The 13,534-nt window shown below is 42.6% G+C and overlaps 3 protein-coding genes across 9 annotated transcripts in view; 2 read left to right on the top strand and 1 right to left on the bottom strand.

Annotated features, from left to right (window-relative positions):
• Window positions 1-1,571, top strand: part of LOC105566863 (CDGSH iron-sulfur domain-containing protein 3, mitochondrial) — a 35,971-nt gene extending 34,400 nt beyond the window's left edge. Inside the window, exons 1-2 of one of the 2 annotated variants that reach the window (XM_012021230.1) lie at window positions 157-368; window positions 1,030-1,571. In XM_012021230.1, the coding sequence (XP_011876620.1) occupies window positions 309-368; window positions 1,030-1,383 (414 nt within the window). In that variant the 5' untranslated portion in view covers window positions 157-308 and the 3' untranslated portion in view covers window positions 1,384-1,571. Of the gene's footprint in view, window positions 1-156; window positions 369-1,029 lie in introns of those variants that run through there. The other variant, XM_012021231.1, reaches the window with a different exon arrangement.
• A 1,208-nt stretch (window positions 1,572-2,779) lies between these two features.
• Window positions 2,780-7,285, top strand: LOC105566856. Its single transcript, XM_012021217.1, has 5 exons — window positions 2,780-3,405; window positions 3,715-3,831; window positions 3,986-4,216; window positions 4,429-4,641; window positions 5,009-7,285. Exons 1-4 carry the CDS (start codon window positions 3,162-3,164, stop codon window positions 4,638-4,640), a joined length of 804 nt encoding a protein of 267 aa, XP_011876607.1. The 5' UTR covers window positions 2,780-3,161; the 3' UTR covers window position 4,641; window positions 5,009-7,285.
• On the bottom strand, window positions 5,068-13,518 carry LOC105566857 (SH3 domain-containing kinase-binding protein 1). Of its 6 annotated transcripts, XM_012021223.1 has the most exons (9): window positions 11,519-11,920; window positions 11,134-11,328; window positions 10,633-11,046; window positions 10,317-10,548; window positions 9,722-10,107; window positions 9,536-9,637; window positions 9,336-9,433; window positions 9,078-9,258; window positions 5,068-8,985 (listed from the first exon to the last, which is right to left on the bottom strand). In XM_012021223.1, exons 2-9 carry the CDS (start codon window positions 11,290-11,292, stop codon window positions 8,884-8,886), a joined length of 1,674 nt encoding a protein of 557 aa, XP_011876613.1. In that variant the 5' UTR covers window positions 11,293-11,328; window positions 11,519-11,920; the 3' UTR covers window positions 5,068-8,883. The 6 variants fall into 6 exon arrangements, with proteins under 6 accessions (XP_011876613.1, XP_011876609.1, XP_011876611.1 ...); XM_012021219.1 differs by lacking the exon at window positions 11,519-11,920 and adding an exon at window positions 13,191-13,518 and having other exon boundaries at window positions 10,633-11,328; XM_012021221.1 differs by lacking the exon at window positions 11,519-11,920 and adding an exon at window positions 12,928-13,161 and having other exon boundaries at window positions 10,633-11,328.
• Between the last annotated feature and the right edge of the window lie 16 nt (window positions 13,519-13,534).

The raw sequence follows: 13,534 nt of genomic DNA, 5'->3' as shown, positions 1-13,534 counted from the left end.
TCATCCCTAGGTGTAGAATGGGCATAACATCATTTAAAATGCTAGCATGTTCCCTCTCAAGATTATCTTTGGTAGTAAACTTCATTATGGTCGGTAAGGTTGATCTTCTTTTCTTGCTGGATAATATGTCGACTGCGTAGTTGCGACAGAGGTTCGTCGATGCTGCGTGAGAGGCGTAACAAAATGAAGCAACAAGAAAGAAGAACACGTTGCTGATCAGCAACAGCAAGGCTGGCGTTGTTGAACTCGCTTGTGGGCTTGTGGGTGATTGTTACTCTCAGTTGCGTGTTGATACGTGATTCAACAGAATGAGCATACTCAATCGATTTCCACGACTCGCTCATCTGAGCACTCTCTGTAACAAGAATGTACGTCATCGACATAGTAAACGAACCTTTGCTTGGTTTGCGTCTAACCTTATTTCTTCCTAACCTAAACCTGGGGGTCAATTCTGTATCTTACACTATAGTGAAAATGCTAAAAGTGAGTAGCCTTTCTAACCTGTCTCCTTAAAAAAGAGACAAAGCCGATCACTTTTAGCATTTCCACGATGTTATAAGATACAGAATTGACCCTCTGAACTAATGTTCGTAACTAATACGATAAACAATAACACTGTAAAATTACAATAATACGGCTATTCAAATCGAGTGATTAACAATCTAGTTGAATCCAAGTCACAAGTCTCTATAGAGAGAGAAAGGCCCAGTCTACAATGAGTTGTTAGTCGTTAGAAGTCGGAACTATGTCAATCCTTTTTCTTTATGGATGAAAGAAAAAGGGCCGACATATAGTCCCGATTTCTGACTAACGACTAACTTGTCGCAGACTGGTCCTAAGGCCCAGTTTACAGTGAGTTGTTAGTCAGAAGCTGGAATTATATGTCAATCCGTTGTCTTTATGGGTGAAAGAAAAAGGGCCGCCATATAGCTCCGACTTTTGACTAACGACTAACAACTCATTGCCGACTGGGTTTAACGATCTAAATTCGCTTTGGTTCTAGCTTGATGTTTTTTTCTAATTTTCCAGGTCTGTCGCTTTTCCTCAGAGACCAACGACCCACCGATACCCACGAATCCGCTGAAGGACATATACAGTGCGAATAATCAAACCGGGACCGGAGTGATATACGACAAGAAGCCGTTCAGGATAGTCCTCAAACCTGGCAAGAATTACTCGTGGTGTCTCTGCGGACAAAGCAAGAACCAGCCGTTCTGCGACGGCACGCACAAAGACATTTTCCTCAAGATAAAGCTCAGACCTATACGTTTCGTTGTTACGGAGACCAAGGAGTATTGGCTGTGCAACTGCAAGCAGACGTCGAATCGGCCTTTCTGCGACGGCACGCACAAGAGGCCGGATATACAGGAGAAGAGAGGATAACTCATGAAACTACATTGTTGAAAACTAGCATCATGAATTTCGAAATAAAGATTACTTTTATTACTTTTATGATGTGCCATACCTCTTGTAGATATCGGGAGTGGTGTGTATAATATACATATACCTTTGTAATTACGCTTGTTACAGAAATACGCTCTATTATTAATAAAAATATCTTGGACACGCGTGATGGATAAAAACAATCCCATTTCTAATTCCTTTTTTAGAAAATGATCGGCCAAAAACTGACAAAACAAGTAACATTTCTGTAATTCGAAGAAGTAACAGGCGCTTTCGATTGCTTGCACTAGTGCGCACTGAGTGCACACTAAGGCTTGTTTACGGGGTCAATTTTTATATTTACGAATCGTCTTAAACATCCCGTGAAATATTTAGCCAGTAAAATGATTGTATAGCATCCATACGGATCATTTTTTTTGCTAAATACTCTTTGGACGTGTATTTAAGCAGGTTTGGGGAAAGTTACTTTATAAAAGTATCTATCCATACAGCACAGTAAAGTTTCAGCAACATTGCCTAAACGCTGCGAAATGTTGCTACAACGCTGCTGCAATCTTGCAGCAACGGTAAAATGTCCGCCTCCAGAAATATTACAATGTAATATTACAGCAACATAGCAATATAATGCATACATAATATATGTTTTCTCGAAGCGCGGTGTGTTTCACTTCTCTTTTAAATTCGTAGTAAATAAAGATTTGCAATTTAGAAATATACATTTGTATACACCAACTATTGAGGCAAAATCTCTAATCTTAGTAGTTAGAATTTAAGTAACAATGATTTTTGTTCCGATACATTTTCTCGATTGAACAGAATTAATCGTTTATTTAATCGGTACCAATAAGTCCGCAGAATGATACACAAAACGTAGTAACAGTCACGGAACAAAGTAATGTAAAATATTAAGTACAGAATTTTCCATTTCGTAGGCGGGACAACGAATTCTCAACGTTTTTTTGTTGTTTTTCACTCGGCGCGGTATCGTACGACGTTACGCGGGCCAAAGTTTACCCGAAGGTCGCCGCGTTCTCATTCGCTCGCCGAACGTCGTGCCGGCAAGCAGTGGCGAGAGTCGCTCCGTGCGTAGCATTACTTTTGCGTTATCGGTTTCCAATGAATCGTCGGGTAAAATGATAACGAAAAATTTTAATATATTATAAAGGCAAGGCCTATGCTATTTGTGGAAGTTTAAAAAATATATAAATTATTAAAGTAACTATTAAATTAGTTACTAGTTATCGAAAAAATGTAACCGAGTTCAATTACAGTTACAGATGGAGAGAAAGTAACGAAATTAAGTTAGAGTTACCAAAAAGAATAGTAACTGTAACTTCGTTACAAGTAACAAGTTACTTCCCAACCCTGTATTTAAGACAGAGTTAAATGTCAAATTGACTATAAACAGGCCTTAGTGTGCAATTGATGCGCACTGGTGCAAGCAATCGAATTCGCTATAAATTGTTAGAAAATAGACATTGAGATTAAATCGCCATATAGCTGTGTTTTGTCTTTCCCCAGTAAGAATACTAATGTCGAATCGGGTCGCCATGCACGATTTCAATGCCTCCACAATTGCATAATTATCTTGTCCGATTGATGCGTATTTCCGACGTCGGAAATACGTAACACTCGCATTTCTATCGTCAAAAAGAAAATACAGAACGCGCGTTGCACGAGTTGCAGTGCGTCCACAGTGCTCTGAAATAATTAATGTCGTGTTCCCTTTTAAAATTTTAAGACAAAAAGTTTGAAGAATGCCAAGCGTTAAATTAATATTGTCCTTATTCATTATATATGCGGCATGTTCAACGATCTGCGATCGTTGTTGCTTGATCAATCGCCACGAGTTGCCGCGATATGATCTAATAAGGAACAATTCGCACTCGAGTCAACCGATCATATCGCGAAAGGTGGTATCCGACGTGAACGCGTGCAAGGAATTCGCCGCATCGAAGAAGGCCCTCGCCTTCAATTTCGTCTCCACGAGGAACCGCACCGGTAGGTATGCGAATGCCAGGCATTTAAATGTAATTGCGACGTGTACAATTATGATAACTTGACGGGACGGTCTTCTTGTAATTATGGCGAAACATAATGCGAATTACAAGCGTAACTGTGCTGTAAAACGCGATGTAATCATTCAATTAATCATTCAATTAACGTGATTAATTCAACGCGCGTTTCGTGTAATTTCCCCGGTGTATGATCTGCTACGAATGTATCCTGGTGAAAATTTTTCATAATTTTTACTCGTATAAAAATTTTGAGAAAACGTTTCACCAGACTTGTTTGTACATTAACACGCAGGTGGACGAGAAAAGTCGTGTCAAGCTCTTCAATGCCCCGAAGATCACAATATGACCACCCTCGTGCCCGCGGCAAATTGCGAATACTACAGCATGTACCCCGTTTTATCTCCGCCCGGTAATTACAATTATAATTACTCGTATCAGAATCCGCGTAACAATCCACGGAATTTCCCCATTAGCACATCAGTCATTAAATGCTGCACGAGGCGTCCGAATATATTTTTCGAAACGCAAGCTGCCGATGTATCATTAACATTAATTGCTTCCAGTGAATGGTACGGTGGAGTGTATTCCCAAAGCGGGGATATTCGTGCTCTCGGCCGAAAGCCTAAATTATACGGAGGCACGAAGTTTCTGCCAGAAACAAAACGCGTCGCTCGCCCACGTAATTAGCGAAGAGCGCACAGAAGGCCTCGGTAAATTCGTGTCGCAGAATCCTCCCAGATTCGTGGGTCTCAGCAGCGGCGAAAACAGGCAGAGAATCTGGAGGAACGAATTCGGTAATTCGCGACCACGTGTCTTGTTTGCAACGAGATAATCCCAGAGAGAAATGACTCGTTGATTGATGTCGAAACGATACCGAATCGACGGTAATTTAGCAGTGTCGATGATTCGACATCGATCGACAAATTATTTCTCCCTGCGATCTTTCGAGCCGCATTCTGAGAGGTTTCTCGACGAAACTCTCAGAAGATATGATGATTTTCGACAGGTGAGCCCCTGTCGTGCTTCGACTATCGAGCATGGGGCGAGGGAGAGCCGTCGCACTCCAAGGGTTGCGTCGCTCTCGTAAATCCGCCTGCCAAAAGTTCGCCGCCCTTCTGGAAAGTGATGCCCTGTTACTTATCGCTGCCGTTTATCTGCGAAATCTCGCCGTTGTCTCGAGAATCGTCAAAACGACGTCACAACAGCAGTCACGCATAATGTGATTATATTATTATAAATGCAATTATACATTTTAAGAAGCACTAACAAGGGAAGTCGTGCGGTGCCCGATTTAAGCGGTGATTTTTCTATGTGTAGTTCTTGATGAGGAAGAGATTTTGTGAAAGTACAAAAGTGTCGTACACCGCAAAGTGTTAAGTCTTGCTGAAGAATATTTAATATTTTTTTTTTACAAATACGTGAGAAGTGCGCGCTTTCACAAAATCTCTTCCTCATCGAGGACTACGTATAGAAAAATCACCGCTTATAATCGGCGAGGAGCATCGCGTCTCCTCCCCTTGTTAAACCAATTTCTGCCGTCAAATTTCCACATATGATAAGGACTGTTTTTGTTCTGCTTTCCGCAGATTGACAGGAACTCCATTTAGCAATAAGAGATAAGGTCGGAATAAAGGTAGACGTTAAATGTATGTATAGAGATTTAATGTAGGATTACAGGACTCCAGCATTGCGTATATAGAGAGTGTGACTTAACTCTCCAATGGCTTTATTTACAGGTACGATTGTTAATCCGACGTATGCACGGTTGGACACGTTGACAAAAAAAGGGGAAAATATATTTATATTTATATATATATATATATAACTCTCACTCGATCGCGCTGCGCTTACACATGTATATGTACATAATAGGCCTAACGTTAATAACATTAAAAATCGTTTCACTTGGGTCGTTAACTCCAGTCTCCTTACGTTCTAGAGCATGCTTTCTACAAGGATATCACTTAGCAACTATGCAGCCAGACAGCTGTACGCTGCCGCATCCGTCCGACGCTTTTCGACAGGATATTCATCGAGAACAGCTCGCTAGAGCGTGATATAAAAACGATCTCGATAAGATTCGTTGTCGAATAACACACAATCGGAAATAAGTCTGCCATTACATTAGTCTTACAACCTCGTCTGCGATATTTATTCGCCATAGCGCCGTACATAGTGATAGACCGAAAGCGTGTGAGAGACAGTTACATCGTGATTAATGCACGACCGATTATAATTTGTTGAATCACTGGCGTTAGGATAATATTCGGGACGCGATACCTTTAGAATAAAGATTTCGTTCGCGATCTTTTCTCGCACGTTCTCACTCGATGCGCAGAATTACTGCTCAACATTGTTATATTTACAGATTAACATTTTCCTCAATTGATTTTGGAAACATCCATTTCAAACCTATTCTGGAAGTTCGGTGGCGAACGGAAAGGCTTTATAAATTCGTAAGTACAGGTCTAATCTAATTAACGCATTTACATTGTTTCTCAGAATATGGTCACATTAAGATAGAAGTGAATGATTATGTTCGTAACGATTGGATCGCAAGAGATGTGTGATAGGGAAGACGAGATGTACCTGCAAGAGTGCGAAACTATGACTAACCGATACTTGACAAACAGCTATTCGTTATAAAAAATATCTCCAAAAAGACGTGAAATGCAATCAAATGCTTTAATTGAGCCTCCACGAGTCTCGATTATGACTTTACTCAAAACGTAATCACAAAGGAAAAAATCGGCAAAAATTCTCCCGAACTCGCTTAAAAACTATTATTGTCACGCGTTACACTTGCAAGAAGGTGCATAATGGTGTCGCATTCGTAAACCGAAGCTCTGTATACCACACGAGTGAACATATAGTCACATAAAAATTGTCCCGTTCAAACGACCTGATCTGCAGCGAAATATAAAAGTATAAAAAGACGTGATTAGAGCGACGTACGAATTTGAATGTGGTCTCGTTTATCTTGAACTTTCTTTTGTAAGCATGGTCAGTGTTAGATTATGCCGATTGAAAGAGTTACCCTTGAGTTCGTATTAAAATGAACGCGTTACATACACTGTATAGTATACAACTATGCAAATTAATACAATCTTGTACGGAATTGCAAAAAGAAGCTTCTCAAAATTATCTAAAATACTCTACAAATATAAAGAGGTACCTCCGTCGTTAAAAGCCATTGTTAATTAGAGTTAATGAATTTCGTAGAGCTATTCTTGCGATGCCTTGTGATAAATTTTCGAAATAGCATATGTGTGTCGATAAAAGTGTGCTTTTAAAGTAATGAACGATGTAGATCAGTAATACCTTTTCTCAGAAAGGAAGAATCGCGAAGTACAAGCTATTCAGTACACATAAATTCAAAATGTATATGTTGAAATATTATAGCCTTACGATAATTAAGCCAACTTATGAATTGCATATCGATATTTTTCTAATGTTCGGGGACGGATTACATATGAAATAAAAACGTTTGAAATAGTAATTCTTTCTGCTGCATCGTAACTTTTTCTCCATGCAGGAAATTGATAACAATCATATAATACATACCGTGGAATTTTAATTCGAGGAAAGACATTCCACTTAACGTAAATATAAATCTGGTTTTCTTGCAAAAATTTATTACGGCTACGAATATCAGCGTATGCAGCTAAAGTATATTTGCAAGACATTAAGTGATTGAGCCGCCCGAAAATATATATCGTTTTATACAAACCTTAAATACTGCGCAGTACATTAATAAATTGCAATTCGACCAACATATACACGTCCGATTATCAAGTAAATATGATAATTATACCGCTCTTCAAACCTGCTAGGTTTCGCATGGAACTATTGATCGCTAAAAATTAATGGAGACGAGAGAGAATAAAATATACATATATATGTATATACACATATTATTTAATGCATATCTGCATAAAAATAAAGTCTCTTTTATATCAACCTGATTAGAGGAAATAGCTTTCAGCCCACTATTGTTAAAGTATTAAATATATTTTATGGAATACCGCGATATAAAAAATTAAATAGCGTCTCGTATTTCCTCTCGATATATCTATAATCTTTCCGCGTTAGGTTTTACCATATTTACTTAAAATTGCATTTTCATAAAAAAAATAAAAACTTTTTTTTATATATTCAAGATACGACTCGCGACTGTATCGAATGAAGCTGCTAACCTGTCGTTTAAAGCGGCCTACAATACATTCTTAGTTTTACCGTCCTACCATGATACTTTCATATTTAGGACAGAACAGAAGTGTTTCATTCATAAACGTTTCTCTCTCGCTGTGCCTCATTCCTATATCGTATAACCACGTGACGCTACGATATATCACATATCGTGCTATTAGCACCGTTTCAAAGACATCCCGCTTAGGAACGGAATATGCTTCGATAAGCGGGTGAGAATAAATGGCTCGACGAACGCGTCGAATTAGACTTGTACGAGTCGCGTATATGTCCGTAGTCCGGTGATATTACTCGTGAAAAAATCAACGAGGATCGCTTATCACTATCGTTGAATGAGGCATCTCGGAAATGCAATAAACAAAATGCTTACATTGGCACTCAGATTACTGAAGAAATCTACAGCAAATCATCACATACATCGCGAGGCAGCTGCGTTCGTTGGATAAAAAAAAAAGAATCACATAATTCTTACACCCTATCGAACCACTAATTTAAGTACTTTTCTATCCTTTTTCACATTCTTATCGTCCGTGATGATAAAATTAAGATATAATTAGCAATCTTTCGTAAAGTCTATTAAAATGTATACGTAAATAAGTAACGTAAAATAATAAATAAAATGCAAATTGGTACAAGAAAAGCACAGGCACCCATCTGGAAGGACACTTGCGCTATTTTTTCCTTTTCTCCGTTTGGAACTTTACGCCGCAAGATTTTTCGTGCTACTGACAATGGAGAAGTTTCATCATAATAATCTAGAATATGTGCAAATATACATTGAAGATTTTCGCCTCGTAATTTGATATGTGTCGTGAGTTCGAAATAAAAATTGCGGAGCTCGAGCCGCGCGATTGCGAATGTCCCGGGCATCCGTAAGTCGGCTATGATTTTCAAGAGAGTGATCAAATCGGGCAGTCGTAACAATGAGATCTGTTAAATGATCGGAAACGGAACGACAGGGAAATGCCTTTACAGACGAAGAATGTCGTATGGAATGTTGCGTTTTTAACCGGATCGCGCGAATACTGCATCGACGGAGTAAACAATAAACGAATACTACCAAATGAATAAATATTATATGTGTGTGTGTGTGTGTATATATATATAACAACAGTAATAGCAATGAACGTTATTCTAGCAGCAGTATTAGTTTCTTTCTCATTAGTGATTTAATGAGAAACCAACACAGTGGTAGTACGGGCAGATAAATATACTATTGATTTTCCTCTCTTAACACCGATACGTATTATACTTAGCTGTTAGTCGGCGCGTTCGCGAGAAGAGGTACGAGCTGTTCGGAGAGCTGTCCTATTGTCGCCTGCAATGCCGCTTGTTTCTCCTCTAACGCGACGACCTTGTGGAAGCAATTTAAATTAATATCGCGTGTCCTCGCGTGCTTGCAACGTACTGAAAATTTAATAGGGTATGGATTATTTTTATATTTACCCTTTCCAATAATTTAGTGTACAGGGCATACGGTACGTAGGCCGGTTGACCAGATGCACTAGGACTATGATCGGCGTTGGGGCTCGTTTCGGCTCTCGGACTTTTGTCTTTCTGTTTGCTATCGTCGTTATCGGTATCCGGCTTGTTAGTAGAATCCGTGGCATTTCCTTGCGTCATTAATCTAACGAGAGATTTAATGTACGTTAAATTTGCGAAAGAAATAATTTAGAAAAAGTTGTCAAAAACGTCGAAACTTACCGCGAGAAATTTCGTTCCTTTTTCACTTCCACCTTTTCGACTCGATCTACCGTGGCGGTTTTTCTCCTCTCCATCTGATTCATCTTCAATTCTTCGACCTGCGTGGGATCGACGATGATATTAATAACGATAACATTAATGAACGCTGTATACATTTCTTACATTCTCTCTCTATTTTATCTCTAAGAGTGGCGCATTACCCATGGTGCTTTTCTTCTCGCTTTCGCCGCAAGCCCGTCCGTTTCTTCGTCAGGTATTTGTTCCAACGTGGTATCAGTGCGTCCATTAGACAGATTATCTTCCTGCAAATTGTAGAAGACGTTAAAATCAATACTTTTGTTCGGGCGTTAATACATGATGTTAGTTCTTTCTCAAAGTCACAGTACCAAAAGGGCGTAGGTTGGTAATATTGGTAGCGTCGAGGATGCGCTTGTGTTGGATCCAGCAGCGTGATGGCGTAGATGCTGCGACGAAGGCGGACGTCGCCGAGGCGCTTTAGCGCGAGAAGCTGTCAAATGCGAAAGCGGAGTGCCCTCCCCACGTTCTACACCGTCCAACTCCTCGCGACACTCCGAGGTGGTGCTCGTCGTGTTGTTGATACCATTATTATTTCCCACGTCGCTCACGAAACGCTTCAGGCTCGATATAATCGAGTGGCCACCGGCCGCCTTCTTATCGCCGCTTCCGCTTCCGGTGGACGTTAACGACGACGACGTTGAAGTGGACATCGTAGATAGGCTCTTTTTAGCGGTGTCTATAGTAGGGAAATGATCTAACAAAACACGAAATCTGAGGCTCGATCGTGAATCTTTTTCTCTAGCGTAGACTCGTGAAAAAGGGCGAATTTCATTAACGAATTCAAGACTTGTCAACGAAAATATTCACTTTACACGAGTTCACGCTTGAGGGAAAGATTCACTTACGTTGTACTCACGCGAAATGAAAATATCGTTCATACTCCAGTACGAAACGGTCCCTTACCTGATATATTACTTGAATGCATATTCCGGGTATCCAGACTTTTCCTAACGTGCGCCTTCTCCACTTTCTTCACTTGTTGATGAGAATGTCTGACACTCGACTTTGCACTTAACGACGTTGTTTCGTGCCACTGGGATCCTTGCTCCTGGGACTCGTTTTTCACACCAATCATCTCGACGAAATTGTCAGGGAACAACCCCACTTGCCCCTTCAATTCTCCTCTCCACCAACCCTGTGTAAATTATTATACACATGAAACATTTTAATCGTGTACTTGCTGTTAGCATCTTGTTCCTTAATGAAATGGATTAGGAACCTTGTCCGGCGCATCCTTAGATAAAAGGGCGATCACGTCTCCTTCAACCAGAGTAAGCTCATCCTCATTAGCTGCCTCGTATGGAAAGAGTACTCTACACATTTCCTTCTTATCTCGCTCCTTAGGCCTCTCCTGTTCCTCGGGTGCAGGGGCAGAAACGAAGTTTGAGGGAAACACACCGACTCTACCTCTGAGACGACCCCTCCACCATCCTTCCTCCACTTCTCCCAGAAACTCTATCGAGTCTTGCGGTACTAAAGTTAGCTCGTCCTCGTTACAGGGATCGTAACTGAAGAGGACTTTGCAGAAACGTCTGCCGGAGCCGTTCCTCAAAGTGACATTCTCGTCAGATTTCGTGTTGCTACCGGTCTCGCTACCATTACTTCCGCTGGCGGCCGAGGAGGGGTCCAATACCTGCACGCCAAATATTTTTGCATGAGAATCTGTGAACGTGCACAAACAGGTGATAAACCGTAAGAGATGTGATTCGACATGTAATACCTTAACAAAGTTATCGGGGAACATGCCACGCTTGTCCCTCAAAGTGCCCTCCCACCATCCCCCAAGCATCATCTTGATCTCGGTGATGATGTCGCCCTTCCTTAGCGTCAACTCGTCTTCCTCTTGCGCCACATAATTGTACTCCACTATCGCCTCCATGACTGAGGACAGTCGCGACGTCGGCGAGAATTATTCCTGCGGAAAAACAGCCTTACAATGCCTTACGAGGCGGGAGAGTTCGATTGGCTCGAACTGGTTTGATTATCTCGGCGCCGACACGCCTCGGTACGATCGACCGACGCGCGGAACGTTGAGAATTCGCGAGGGGGAGGAAAAACGGGTCGCGCGCGCGGAAGCAAACGTTGTAACGCGCGTAAATACGTACGGGTTACGAGGTGACGTGCGTTCTCGGACTGCCTGGGTGCGTTTCTGTCTGACGGACGGTCCCGAGCGGACTCGCGTACTCGAGCATCGCAGTGCGGTCCGATGAAACGCGGCGCAACGCGGAGATTCGCGCGGCGCGACGCGCGGCGCGGAAACGGCACGCCGCGTGACACGGAATTTAGGCTTTAGGATCCCGGGCGGAGTTGACAGCTCCTCGTATCTGTCACCGCGGCCATCTTACGCTCCGGAGACCACGGCGCGGCGGCTCCGATCTCCAGGCGAAGCGGTGCGCATGCCACCTGCTCTTGAGGCCATCGACACCGGACGTGTCGTCCACCGCCATGCTGAGTCGAACGACAGCGGGACGGGCTGGGCGCGTTGCGGGCCCTGACGTGCGGCTCCATTTTTATGGCTCTCGAGACGTTTGCTCTTTAATCTCACCAGCTCGGCGGCGACTCGGCATCACGCCGAAGCCTGTCGCGGCGAGAAGTTCAACGAAGGACCAGGCGAGGACGTCTTATCCTCGATCGCGCGCAGCCACGACTTCGGCACGTTTGAACGCGGAGGAGTATGGTGGAGCGGCCGGATCCTTCCGCTCGAGACTCTCCGGGCGCTCGCGCGAGATGCGCCTCGCTCATCTGCCTGCGTGATTCATCTCTCGACGCAACACGCTTCTTTGAATGGACGCGCGTTGCTTGCCGTAATGTGAGTCATGACGCGCACGTGCGTTAAGTTATATCGCGCGGCGATTCTAGTCCGCGCGCGTACCACTATTTCGCATTGCTGCTTCAGCCTTCACAGTTAGTGCGGATCCCCGCGACTTGAAAGATGCTGATGATCTTCCCGGAAGATCAGCAGAATACCTTTCACACATCTATTAAAGAACAATTGAGGATGTTGATCGAAAACAAAGTATTGTATATCTCTATCTTGTCTTGAGAAATATTATTTTTCAATAAGAAATAAGATAGCCGAGTGCCCTTATAGTAGCATAGTGCGTTGGCTAAACATCGGCCCAATACGACCGAATGTTGGGCCAATGTTTAACCACACGGAGAGAATTTTCTCTTAAAATTTATCTTGAGAATCACGTGGAACAACATGGCATTTTGTAGAATTTTATGAGTTTTTGAAATTTTACCATGCATTTTACTAGTAAATAAATGGTAGTATCGTAAAAATTTTCTTGAAAATGCCATGTTGCCCCACGATTACATGATTTTCAGGGTAAATTTGAAAAGAAAATTCTCTCCGTGCAATGTTTGGCCACTGTGCTGCTAAGGTAGCATTATATATAATACAACCCCCCTCCTCCCGTCACTAAAGAATTCGTGTTACGAAAAATATTACTTCAGCCAAGGCTTGAACCTGAACCTCCCTCAGAGATTATTTTTATTTCTTGTTACATACAGCGCAGTTTTCTATATATCGGACATCTAACTTCTTCTCGTCATCGATCGTTGATTCTGGCCTCCCGTTTAATTTCCACTGTCACGGCACCATCGTAATCTTGAACGTCGAGTGACGCGACACGCGACTACGTCCCGCGTATCGCGCAATTTGCGAACGTGACAATCCGCTAAGTCCCACGTCGACTGAGCTCGAGGCCCGAGCGCGTTCTCCATTTCGAGGAAGAGAGAGAAGACGCTGCGCAATGTGCGCCGCGTACCTACCTGTCAACGGGGCACCTCGCGCTTCTCCGTGGCTTCCTGGTGCGTGCGATTCAGCGCGGGCGCTCAGCTGGAAAACGGTGCCGTGTCGTCCTCCATTTTCAATGCGCTGATTCACGCCGATAATCGCTCGCGCCTTATCGCCGAAGACTATCACGTATTGGCGACGCGCCGCGAACGCCAAAGATATCCTCCGCACGTGTACGTGCGCCGCTATGGTTGAGTAATTCGTTTAACGCACTCGGGTCACGCACTTGAAGAACCGTTGCGTTACAATCAAGCCTCACTTTCCTCCTTACTTTTGTCAGGCATGAGTAACCCGCTTATCCCTTTCGTCCCCCCTCGTG

This window comes from Vollenhovia emeryi, unplaced genomic scaffold (assembly GCF_000949405.1).
Source record: "Vollenhovia emeryi isolate VEMERY1.0 unplaced genomic scaffold, V.emery_V1.0 DF939142.1, whole genome shotgun sequence".
NCBI lineage: Eukaryota > Metazoa > Arthropoda > Insecta > Hymenoptera > Formicidae > Vollenhovia > Vollenhovia emeryi.
The sequence above is the reverse complement of the archived record's forward strand: the minus strand, read 5'-3'. Positions and strand labels throughout refer to the sequence as shown.